Raw genomic sequence first — 13,064 nt, 5'->3', positions numbered from 1 at the left:
GACTGTACCAGAAGTTTGCAAAGGACTGATACTAAGGTGACATGCATTTTTATCCAGGTCCTTTTTTTATTCCCTTTTTGAAGATAGGAACATGCACCCTACACCAATCATTTGGCACTATATGGTTTCTCAAAGCACTTCACAATTGTATCTATTAAGTTCTTCAAGGTCTTCAGACATAACTGATCTATTTCTGAATCCTTAAATTTATTCATGGTAGAAACACTTTCCTCGCCATCTATTAACTATCTTACCATCTTCTCCAAGTAGCAAACTCATTCTTTCCATTCCCACCCACCCCTCATTATTAATCGCATAGCCAAAATAAGCTCTCTCTCTCTCTTTTTTTCCATTTGCATTATTTGGTAACTTTCTATAGATATTAGCTATAGGTTTTTATATGTAGAATTCTGAATGTATCTTGAACATTGAAATTAGGTCTCCATTTTGATTTATTCCAATTTTTCATTTTTATGTACTTTGAAGCACAATATGATATGAGATTCTTCCAAGGTTTCCAACTGTTTTGCCTCTTCAATCTGATCCATCTGATCGATTAGGATTAGGTCTAGAAAAGTTTTGTGTCTACTTCAAGCTTTTGGAAAATAAAACAGTCTGAAAGAACACTTGAAAAATGTTTGGGACCATGCAGTGTGGGCCAAGTTGGTTTTTCAACAGTTGTCTTTTGGTATTTAAGTATTTGAATTTAACAACTAACTTAGGGCCTAAAAAGCACCACCATCAATCACTACCATAAATAACCATAAATGGTTGCAGCATCCATGTCATGTTGTTAACTTTCAACTGGTCACCTTTATGACTGGTTGCAGCATTTCTAAAGTCACGTGACCACAATTTGAGACTTTTGCTAGTTTCCAGCATTCAAATAAATGGATTCGCTTAATGATTATCACATTTGTTTTAATGACCACCATGTTCATTTAACAAGCACAGCACTTCCAGTCATGTGTGCGCCTCAACTTATAACCATTAACATTATCATATTTCTAGTCCTAGTTGCAGTAGTAAGTCAAGGGCTATCTGCACACACTAGTTAGCAAAATTCTAATAGACTTAGCATTTTCCACTGTTATTCCATAGATTAGGAAAATGGCAATAAAGGTTTGTGGTTTAAATTTCAATCTAGAACAGGCTTGTTAATGACAATGACTGATCAGTTAAGTAGTATTTGATTGATATCTATCAAAATGCTATGATTTATTTACATTATAGAAATATAAACAAAAGTTTATTTCACCAATCATTTAGCATTAATCTTTTTTAAACAACAGCATCCCTTCTCACAAGTGTTCCTCATTAGTTGACATCAAAGTCAAAACATGAAAAAAAGGCCACAGCCTCAATACAAAAGACAAGCTTTCCTGTACTGCCTATTAATATGCTGAACAGACTGAAGGAACTATAGCTACAAATACTACAATCAGATTTTAAGTACATAATTTTCTACCCCATCAATGTATTTTTCCCCAAACCTAGCATCAAGACCATATGTTTGTGTCAGAACACCAATTGTTTACAGATGTTATAAGATTGTTATGTTGGGGAAAGATTAAATAGTGTTATTATGTGAAAATGATGATTGGTGGAAGTGTTAGTGGGGTGGCCAAGAGTTGTTCCCTGTGAAAGTATGGACAGTTTTCAAGACTTTTTGTCTTTGCACTTCTATTTAAGAGCTACATGAAAGCATTGGTGAGATCATCTATGAGCATGGGGTCATGTATCATTAATGTGCTGATGACAGATACATGCTTTTGCCTCAGGCCATCCAAATGTTGTCATCAAGATGTTTTCCCAGTGCCTGGAGGTAGGTGGGGAAGAACAGGTTTTGGCTATAGGTTCTGACAAAATTGAGTGGCTGTGGTTTAGGGCTATTCATATGTAATGATCTTTCATCGCTAACTATGATGTGGTGACAGTCTGTGGAATGTAAAGAGAATGGCACTGAGGTACCTGTTACCAAAACACTGAGGAGAAAAACACTGCTTAAGCTCAAACAATGAAAAAGGAATTAAATTATGTGTAAATATTGCAGATAGACACACCTATACAAACCCATTCACATTAGTAGGAGAAAAGGAGTAGGTAAAGCATAAAACAACCAGCCTCAAGAGGTAGATCAGACCAAGAAATCAACTCTATATCAAGTTTAAAAGAATATTACAATTGGATTTGGTAATAGAACCTTGCAAATATAATTATGCTTTATCTCTTTCCTTTTTTAAAATCATGCTCTTATATTTGAAAATTAGTCTGATGCTCATATTTTAATTATGTAATTACCGTATATACTCGAGTATAAGTCAACCCGAATATAAGCCGAGGCACCTAATTTTACACAAAAAAACTGAGGAAAACTTATTGACTCGAGTATAAGCCGAGGGTGGGAAATGCAGCAGCTACTGGTAAATTTCAAAAATAAAAATAATTAATTTGGGAAACGATCTCACTATCATGAAAGGTTTAATTGATTCACTAACCCAAAAGAAGAAGGAGTCGCTACCGCCGGTGCGGCCCCAGTCCTGCGTCGCCTCGGGAAGGGAAAGGCAAAGCGCTTTTTGCCTTTCCCTTCCCGGCTGGGGCTGTTGGGAGTTGCTGCCGCCGGTGCGGCCCCAGTCCCGCGTCGCCTCGGGAAGGGAAAGGCAAAGCGCTTTTGCCTTTTCCTTCCGGCTGGGGCTGTTGGGAGTTGCTGCCGCCGGTGCGGCCCCAGTCCCGCGTCGCCTCGGGAAGGGAAAGGCAAAGCGCCTTTGCCTTTCCCTTCCCGGCTGGGGCTGTTGGGAGTTGCTGCCGCCGGTGCAGCCCCAGTCCCGCGTCGCCTCGGGAAGGGAAAGGCAAAGCGCTTTTTGCCTTTCCCTTCCCGGCTGGGGCTGTTGGGAGTTGCTGCCGCCGGTGCGGCCCCAGTCCCGTCACCTCGGGAAGGGAAAGGCCACGGCTTGGAAGGCCGCCGCTGGAGCGAAGCTGCACGCAGCCGCTGCTAGCATCGGATCGGGCGCGCCGGACGGTTCCGACCGAGCCCTGAGCGTCGTCTTTGGCGCCCGCCCAGCGCCACGGAGCTCCCTGTACCGGGAGAAGGGGAAGACCCCCGGGCGGGGCAGGGAGAGGAGCTTCTCCCGCCCGCCCCTTTTCCGCGCCCACCGGTGTCCCCGCAGGACGACCCCGCCCCGCAGTTGCCGCCACTTGAAAGAGACGGGCCGGGGTGGGTAGAAAGGCGCCGGGCGCCTTGGAGAAGGTCCCGCTCGCCTGTCTGCCCGCGGATGTCAGCGGAGCTTTGCCGCTGCTTCGTCCGGGGTCTCTGGGCAAACACGTCCACCCGAGCAGGGCTTGTCGCCTCCGGCACGCAATGAGCGCTGCCCTCGGATTCCCTGTCCGGTTTCCCCCCTTTTGAGGGCGATGGCAGTAAACTGTTCCCGTAGCAGCGGCTGCTCCTCTTTCCCGGCTGGGCTGGTGAACGAGGCTTCGGAGAGTTAAGACTGTATGGACTGTATGGATTCAATCTGGATTGGGATTAAAATGATTCTAGATTTACTAAACCCCAGTTACTTCTTCCCGGCCTGTCCCCTTGTTGGAGCCAACAGTGGTTTATGGTTCACTAAACCTTGGGGTACTTAGTGGGTGTTCTGCTGAACTGTGACTGAAGCAGGCCAGTTACTTCTGCCCAGAGCACCAAGGAAAGTATCAGGATGCGGCCCAGGACCTGCATTTCAGGGGCTCCCTGGCCCTGATTAAAAAGCCAGATCTGAGCTGTGTTCAGACCAGCCTTTACACCCTCGCCTCTCTTTGGTGGGAACTACTGGGTTCTCCGAAGAGGGGTGGGGCTGTTTTTGGCTCTGAATGTTATCACAACTTCACGTGGGTTCTGTCCTCCTTCAGGGCGGTCTGAATCCACCCGCCAGGCCAGAGTTGTAATTTGTTGCCTGGCTTCCCTGCAATCACAACTACCCCACTACTCCAGGGTCAGATGGAGCAGAGACCTCCCTTCTCAAGAGCCTGGAAGCTCTTCATGTCCTTCATGTGCAGCCTGGAAGAATGAATGACTTCCAAAGCTCTGGGCTCCATCAGGCCCCTGTCAGGCGCAAGTCCCAAATGGGGGTAGGGTGTCCCTTCTCGGGAGGGGCGTGAGATTGCACAAGAAGCAGGAAAGAATCCCAGAACAGCTCCTGCGTAGTCACGTGTTCCCTTTTCCCCACCTTGGTGCTCCTCTCAGGTTTGCTAAAAACAAACCACCCGGGTGACCCTCCTGCCTTCTGGAGGGCACAGGCGCCGGCAGAGTCCAGAGGGGAGCGCGCGACCGTCCGGCTGGCAGGTGGGACTGCGAGCATTTGGGGGACTTGGCTGCCTCAGGACCCGCATCCCCTGCTCTCCTCGAGGGAAGCGTGTCTTTCGCTCTGTGGCGGAGGAACCAGCCGGCAAGGCAACCAGGGGCGCCTCAGGCGTATCAGCGAGAGGGACGACCACGGCCGAAGGCCGGACCGGAGCCCCTCCCCCAGCCCCTCCGGGCAGAGGGGCTGGCCTCCCGGGACCAGCCGCTCCGGCGGAGAGAATTGCTGAGCCGAAGGTGCCCTGCGAAGCCTCGTTCACCAGCCCAGCCGGGAAAGAGGAGCAGCCGCTGCTACGGGAACAGTTTACTGCCATCGCCCTCAAAGGGGGGCAACCGGACAGGGAATTCGAGGGCAGCGCTGCGTTGCGTGCCGAGGCGACAAGCCCCGCTGGGTGGACGTGTTTGCCCAGAGACCCCGGACGGCAGCAGCGCAAAGCTCCGCTGACATCCGCGGGTAGACAGGCGAACGCGGGACCTTCTCCTCCAAGGGCGCCCGGCGCCTTTCTACCCACCCCGGCCCGTCTCTTTCAAGCGGCGGCGACTGCGGGCGGGGCGCCCTGCGGGGACACTGGTGGGCGCAGAAAGAGGGGCGGGCAGGAGAAGCTCCTCTCCCAGCCCCGCCCGGGGGTCTTCCCTTCTCCCAGTACAGGGAGCTCCGCAGCGCTGGGCGGGCGCCAAAGACGCTCGGGGCTCGGTCGGAACCGTCCGGCGCGCCCGATCCGTTGCGCAGCTTCGCTCCAGCGGCGGCCTTCCAAGCCGTGGCCTTTCCCTTCCCGAGGCGACGCGGGACTGGGGCCGCACTGGCGGCAGCAACTCCCAACAGCCCCAGCCGGGAAGGGAAAGGCAAAAGCGCTTTGCCTTTCCCTTCCCGAGGCGATGCGGGACTGGGGCCGCACTGGCGGCAGCAACTCCCAACAGCCCCAGCCAGACACCTGAGCGGAGCCCGGGCGGAACTGCCTGTTGCCGCCGTGGCGCCGCGTGCGGGCGCCCGGCTGCCCAAGTAAAGAACGGCCGCGCCGGACCATCGGAGAAGCGGAGCAAAGCCGGACACCAGCAGCCGCCTCCCTCGGCGCAGAAAGCCTCCCCCAACCAGCCGGCCGGTCTCCTCCTCCTCGGTCACACAGAACAAACAGGCAGAGAAGGAGGAGAGCAGCTGGCCAGCCGGGAGGCCTCCCGTGCTTGCGAAAAGAGCAGCCAACGATCTCCGGCGCCGTCCTGCTCCACGCGCTGGCTGCTCGGACTTGCCGGGCCCGGCACATAGAACAGGGCAGTGCCGGATGTTGGAGAAGCCGAGCGGAGCCGAAGCGACCTCGGCTCGCGTTGTTTTCTGAGCCCATTTTTTTTTCAGAGCGGAATCTGACTCGAGTATAAGCCGAGGGGGATTTTTTCAGCACAAAAAATGGCCTGAAAAACTCGGCTTATACTCGAGTATATACGGTATTAAAAAATTCTAATATGAGAAAAGTAATGAATAATTTGCATTTGTTTTTCAAATCTATACATATGAAATAAACTAAATATTTTGCAGAAAGTGAGGGGGAAAAGAATTCTCCTTCCTCATTTGTTATTACATATCAAACATATCAATCATTTTCAGCCCGCACAGTCAGAATTAATAACAGTTTGTTTAAAATATGTTCAAAATTGTGTCATTTGTGTCATTTTTATAAAGCAGAAAATGAGTCCTCATGTTGCACACACAATCATTCTGACATTTTGATTTTACTTCCTACACATACATTAAAATGCAATAAAAAGAACATGGTATTTATAAATCTTAGCTATGATATAAAATTATACTTACAGAATTGGAGGCTAAGGCTCAAAAAGGCTAATAAGGCAGCTAAAGCCAACAGAAACAGAAAACGATTTCGGAAAAACATTATTCTTCTTTCCACTATTTCTTCATGGTTTTACCTCCAGCATACTCTGAAAATATAAATATAAATATTATAAATATTAATTCTAATATATTCATATTTATGAAATATATATATAAAACTTAAGAATTCTTCAGGTAACTCTTATAGTACATTATCACTCTCCATGTTGCTATATTTGATAATTTTCTTAAATCATGTTTGCAAGGTATCATTGTTACCTGTAATGTTATGCTTCATTGTTAATAAATGCTTTATTAACGCATATTAACGCATATTTATTAAAGCATATTAAAACTTAAAGCATATTAAAAATTAAAATTTAATAAAGGTGACATTAGCATTTTAGCATGGTATCCATACTTTCTTTCATACTTCTTTTGAAGTTCAGAAAACTAAGTTTTCTATTTATCCAAAGACATTTCTTTTTTACTTGTAAAAACTAGCTTAAACCACAAAATAAACAATAGGGGTTGTATTCTGGAAGAACTCGAAACACTTGCAAGTATAAAGATACAAATTCAACTGGGAAAGGGGGTAAAGTAACCCATACATTCACACGATATATACTGAATGTATGTATCACTTGTTTCTGTACCCTATACAAAACTTATCCTTCATGAATAAATGCTTTTCACTTTATCTGAAGTACTGGTGATTTGTATTGTGAGGCTGGGGGAAGGAGTGAAAAAGCCACTTTGCAAAAATAAACTCAAGAACTGATTTTTAAATTTTTTTAAAATCAGTTCTACACTAAGCTAGGCTACCTAAATTTTAAAGAAAACACAATGAGAACTACAGGTAGGAACTGAACAGTAAAATGTTACAAATGCATAATGGTTATCTTTTGAGAACTGAATGAAATGAATTTTTATTTTAATGTATGCTGATTAGTGTACTTTTAAAGCTACAATAAACTTTTTATTCTATTCTATTTGCATAAATATTTACAAATATACAAATATACTGACGATTAATGAGTTCATTCAACATTTTTCCAAACCATTCCAAAGCTACATGAACCTGAACATTAACAGCCATACAATGAGTGCAAAACATACATATTTGTTAAATAATGTTAAAACACATAGGACAAACTTTTATTTAAAAGTATGTTATGATAAGGAAGTTTTCCAGAAAAGAACAACACACAAAAGATTACCTAATTATTCAAATATATAAATTTAAAGTAGATACATAACACATTACTAGAGAAACTTAATTATGTGATTGAACAGTTTACACAAATGATTTTTAACTTGGTTACCTTCTAATATATGTTAGCTGGGTACTACAGAATTTTAAATTCAATACATACTGACAGCAACAATTTTTTTTAATTTGGTTTGTCAATTGCTTACAAGATAATAGGTACAAGTAAAAACATAGTTATGAATACATGGATACATATAAGAAGAATAAAAGAAACAATAGGACAGGGACGGTAGGCACGATTGGTGAGCTTATGCACGCCCCCTACCGGCCTCTTAGGAAAGGGTCAATAGTAGACAGTCTAAGGTTAAAGTTTTTGGGGTTTGGGGAAGAAACTACAGAGTCAGGTAGAGTATTCCAGACATTGACCACTCTGTTGCTGAAGACGTATTTCCTGCAATCAGGTTTGGTGGGATTAACCTTGAGTTTGTATCTATTGTTTGCTCTTGTGTTGTTATGGTTGAAACTGAAGCATTCATTGACAGGTAGGACATTGCAATGTATAATTTTATATCCTCTACTTAGATCAGACCGAAGGCGGTGTAGTTCTAGGTTTTCTAGGTCTAAAATTTCAAGTCTGGTGGCATAAGGTATTCTGCAAAGAGTAGAAGAGTGGAGAACTCTTCTTGTGAAATATTTCTGGACTTTCTCAACTGTGTTAATATCAAATACATAATTTGGGTTCCAGACTGATGAGCTGTGTTCGAGTATTGGTCTAGCAAATGTTTTGCATACTCTAGTTAGTAGTGTAATATTATCAGAAAAAAAGCTATGTAAGATTAGGTTAACAACTCTTAATGTCTTTTTGGCTATGTAGTTACAGTGGGCTCTAGCACTTAGATCATTAGAGATGAGTACTCCAAGATCCTTGACAGTTTGGATCATCAACAAGGTCTTGACTATTCAGCCTGTATTTTCTTTTCTGATTTTTTTTTGCTAATATATAGGACAGAGCATTTATTTGTTGAGATTTGAAGTTGCCATTTGGTTGACCATTCTGATACATAGTCGAGGTCTTTTTGAAGGATAGTAGTATTGTCTGTGGTGTTGAATAGCTTTACATCATCAGCGAAGAGAACGCAGTTGCTCTTAATATGATCACAGAGGTCATTTGTGTAGAGTATGAAGAGAGTTGGTCCTAGAACACTGCCTTGGAGGACACCACTGTTGACAGGTACAGAATTTGATAAGACACTCCCAATTTTGACCATTTGTTGTCTGTTTGACAGGAATGCTTCTATCCAGTTATGCAGGTATCCAGAGATACCATAAGATTTTAATTTTAGTGGTAGTTTGTTGTGCACCGCTGAATCAAAGGCTTTACAGAAGTCTATGTAGATTGTGTCTGTTGCTTTGCCCTTATCGAGTTGTGTAGTCCATATGTTTTTGCAGTGTAAGAGTTTCAGATTACAGGATAGTTTTTTTTCTGAAACCAAATTTTTTATTAGAGAGTATTTGGAAAATTTGGAAAACACTAAATTATACAAAGAAGAGTGGTTATGTTTTTCAAGCATATTGTGGAAAAAATGAAGAAATATGAAAAATATTATGAATGCAGCTCTATGATCTTTAGAAAGATATGCCAAGACCAGAATGCTCATCATCCTTTATTACTTGTAATTAGAAGCTTCCTCTATCCCAGCCTAGCAATTGTAAACTGAAGGTATAAAAATAAACTCACAAGGGTGGGAGGCACTTCTTGAAGTGAATTGGTCTCATGAAGCTAAGTGGGTGGTCCTAACAAAGGTTGTCTTTTGCTGCTTACAAATGTATATGCACAAACTACTCTTCAGCTGATAAAGAAAACTGAACACACATGCAGAAACACTTCTTCCCTTACACTGCAGTCAGGAATGCCTTCTAGAACACATGGCTGCTTTAATGAAGGAGACTTCATCCATTTTATAAAGTCCCCATTTGCTACTTTTAACACTTTTTAATTGAAACAGCAGCATGAAACAGAAACATGTAGAGCACTCTATATTGAAGGAAAAATACTTTACTCACATAGCTTTGTATATTCAAATAGTTGCTAAATCTGTGGTTGATATAATCACATCAAAGATGTCATGACTATGTTCTCCTAGACTAAGCACACAGGCATGAAAAATTACTATGCTACTAAAGTAGTTAACAACTCCAACTTTCAATCATATAAAAACAGTACTTGACATTTCCAAAGAACTACTTTATAATATCAACTGCTGGTCTCAAAACAAAAGTTAAACATATTATTACAGTGAATCATTGCAACAACTTCAACATATTGGCTTAGTTCCAAAGTAATCATTTTTTTCAGTCTACCTTCTGAAATAATTATACTTATCAGGGATGAGAACTCAAAATGTTTTCCAGGATTATTGGAGTGTAAAAAGACGATGGTAGTCCACTGGGATGTACTGAAACTTATTGGAAAGTACATACAGTTGCTTTATATGCAAAGCATCTAAAAAAAATCTTTTAAAAACTTTAGGAAGGATTCCTGAATTCTCCACCCTCAGGACAGCAAGTTATGATAAACAATGTGCAGAAATCTTTTGCTGACATAGTAGGGCTGCTTTATTACATAAACTATATGTATATAGCGGAGGTAGGGAAGAAAAGTGAAAGATGACCAAAGAACATTTTTTTCCAGAATTTTCTCAAATATACTAGTCTGATTACTAAAGAGGAAAATGTGGAAGAAATACAAAAAAATTATCGTAGTTGAATTCAAGCATGAATACGAAGACTAATTCAAATATTTGATTCGCAAAATGTGCATGATCACTAGTCTGAAGTGACAGGATATGTAAAATTGTAGCCTCACTGCCTTTTCTGTCTTCTGCACAGTGGTGGATTTGTAAGCTGTGCAGATGCAGATAGATAAACTCAACAAGACGTCCATAACAAAGTACATTTATTAGTTCATCAGGTATCCTCATAACTCACATTTGTGATGAAGTTCTTCTTTAATGACCAATCCTTTGTATCTCTGCCTTGTAGGTAAAAGGTGGTTATCTCCTAACCCATCTCGTAGCGATAGAAAGCAGCTGCCATGAGTTAGGGAATTCAGGCAAAAGTGAGGAAAACTCCCCCAACCCATGGAGGGTTAAATTAGTGACCAATTGGGATTACAGATGTGGCCACGTGACATGAACTACATTTCCCAGGATACCTTTAACTACATTTACCATGATGCATTCCCTTAAGGGAATCACAATTGCTCACAATTGCTACCAATTGCCATACACTGGCTGGACAGCACATTGCCAGTCTAGATGCCAACAGAGTCTGAATTCAAATAGACATCTTGTCTCAAGCATGAGCTTTGGCACATATCCTCTTCCTTCCCTTTTAAAGAGAGAAAAACAGATTTGTTTCTTTAAAGGGCCAAAGCAAAATTGAAGGATGTGAGAGCCTTCTGGTACCTGACCTGTAAAGCAAGTGGGAATAACTAAATAAATATAATTATTTCAAGAAACTAGGGAAGTCAAGGGACAAAGAAGCAGTGGACTTTAATTTGGGATTTAGGCTATCTCTAAAATTCAGATGGCATAGTGGTTAGAAAACATTATAACAGGCTAACTCTGCCAGAGCTTGGAGTTCGATCCTGTTCGACTCAAGGTTGACTTAACCTTCCATTTTTCCAAGAACCCAGATATGTTGACACTGTAAATGGTTCAGAGTGCTGTAAAGCACTATGAACAAGTATATAAGTCTAAGTGCCATTGCTACTGTTATTCTACGTTTCATACATTTTTAATTTTTTATCTCCTTGTGCAGCGTTATTCTTATTCTGATTTTTCTGCACGTGTACGGCATTCTGTGTGATTTCAGGCTGAGTTTAAGATTTATTTTTCTCTTTTTGGGGAGCTGATATGTAAGTTCTCTCTCTCCCAAGTTGCTAATTATAACAACGAATCATCATCTTGTGGCCTGCACATATTTTATAAATTTAGGCTTCATATATATTTTGAATTTGTTTATTAAAGTTGTATTTTATGTCCACTTTGACAAAGTGAGGGGTAAGTACTGAAGTTCCCAGTCACATATATTTACACTATAAGAACAGGAACTGCATTATAGATTTTTCCCATGTTTTATACTTGATTTTACAGAAAGGCAGTACATGGTGTAGAATTCCTATCTTTCTCATAAACTAAGATTAGGGCGAAATGCTAGATGAATTATTCATCAACATAGGTGGGTGCAGCAGTAACTACATCACGCAGCAGGCAGGCTTAGTTTTTAGACCCAGTTTAGCTTCTGAAAAAAGATATCTGAAATAAGTAGAATTAACTCTTAAATATTAATATCCAATAACGATTTGTCCTATATCAAGTCAATATACTAATTGTTATTGCTTTCAAAGGATATCCTTGTGGTTCAAATGCATTTATTAGAATTGTTCCCCAGAGTATCATTAACTATTCCAGAAATGCAGTATATTCATTCGACTACCACCCATATTATTTTCTTTTAATGGTCCCATTTAGGGAGACAATCAATCTACTAAGGGCATATTTGCAATTGCCAACATAACTGTTGTACACATAATTGCTGTACATAGGTGACTGTAGACATATGCATCAAGTCAAAATAGGATCGTTACAATTTCTATATTCATACAGAAGGCCAATTGATTGGGAAGAAAATATTAATGATTATAGATCAAGGAAATAAAATGAGAGTTAGTTTTGTCCAGTAAATAAGGTACTGAAATAGAAGTGGGAAAGTGGGAAAGCCCTAGTTCTAGTCCTATGAAAGACAACTGCAGGATTTTGGGCCTTTCTGTTAGAAAGCAATGGCACATTATTTCCGAAAATGTTACCTAGAAAACTGAATGATCCTTGTAATTGCCAAAGCAAAAAACAAGCAAAAAAACAAAAGAAAATGTAATAGTTTTTTCTACATAACAATTTAATTTTTTGTACTGTAACTGAACTTTGTGCTCTGTGTCATAATTTTGTTTTTATGCCAATATTTCCTACTCATCTTAAAATAGAACTTAGTACACCTATAGTCAAAAATGTATTTTATTCCAGTTGTTTCTATCATTGAATTCTGTCATAGGAGGATCATTATAAATATCATTCTATAATTCATGTTCCTAATGATGATTCATCAACATGATGAAGAAAAAAAAAGCATATCTCAGGGAATAATATAGTTAAATCAAGTACATCAGACAATATATTCAAAAGCTATATCTCAGATGAATAAATTCAATTTAAAAAGAGTTATAAGCTTATTCTAAGAAAGTGGAGCTAATTCAAACACAAGGTAATCACTATACTATATGAAATCACGTTTCTAATATGATTTGAGAAAACTAAACAAACACAACAAAAATGGAAAAATATGTTGCACTTTTTTTAAGAAGTTGCTCCTTTGAAGTTAAAGAGCATTACTTTCAAATTTGTTATCAATTTTCCACTTTTATAATAAAATAACTTTGGTAGCAATCTGAAGATTTTCTATTAGTCCTCTTATACTCATATCACACAATAAGTGAGATTGCCATTTAAGATTAAGTCTAGAATCACATTCCTTTTTTTCAATGTAATGGCTATATGCTATAGAGATGACATTTAGAACTTCCTGGTCATATGCAGACTATGTATTCTATATTTCAGTTCTGAGCCATCTGAAAT

At 41.0% G+C, this 13,064-nt stretch overlaps 1 protein-coding gene across 1 annotated transcript in view; it reads right to left on the bottom strand.

Moving 5' to 3' along the window:
* The window catches only part of PXYLP1 (2-phosphoxylose phosphatase 1), a 52,665-nt gene that overhangs the window by 29,661 nt on the left and 9,940 nt on the right, over positions 1-13,064 (bottom strand). Inside the window, exon 2 of the mRNA XM_087965010.1 lies at positions 6,141-6,265. Coding sequence (XP_087821136.1) covers positions 6,141-6,219 — 79 coding nt within the window. The 5' untranslated portion in view covers positions 6,220-6,265. The remainder of the gene's footprint in view (positions 1-6,140; positions 6,266-13,064) is intronic.

Source organism: Notechis scutatus, chromosome 4, assembly GCF_049901735.1.
Source record: "Notechis scutatus isolate UNSWTSFEM ecotype Mainland chromosome 4, rNotScu1.2, whole genome shotgun sequence".
NCBI classification, from domain to species: domain Eukaryota; kingdom Metazoa; phylum Chordata; class Lepidosauria; order Squamata; family Elapidae; genus Notechis; species Notechis scutatus.
This window is presented reverse-complemented; position numbering and strand designations above follow the sequence as displayed.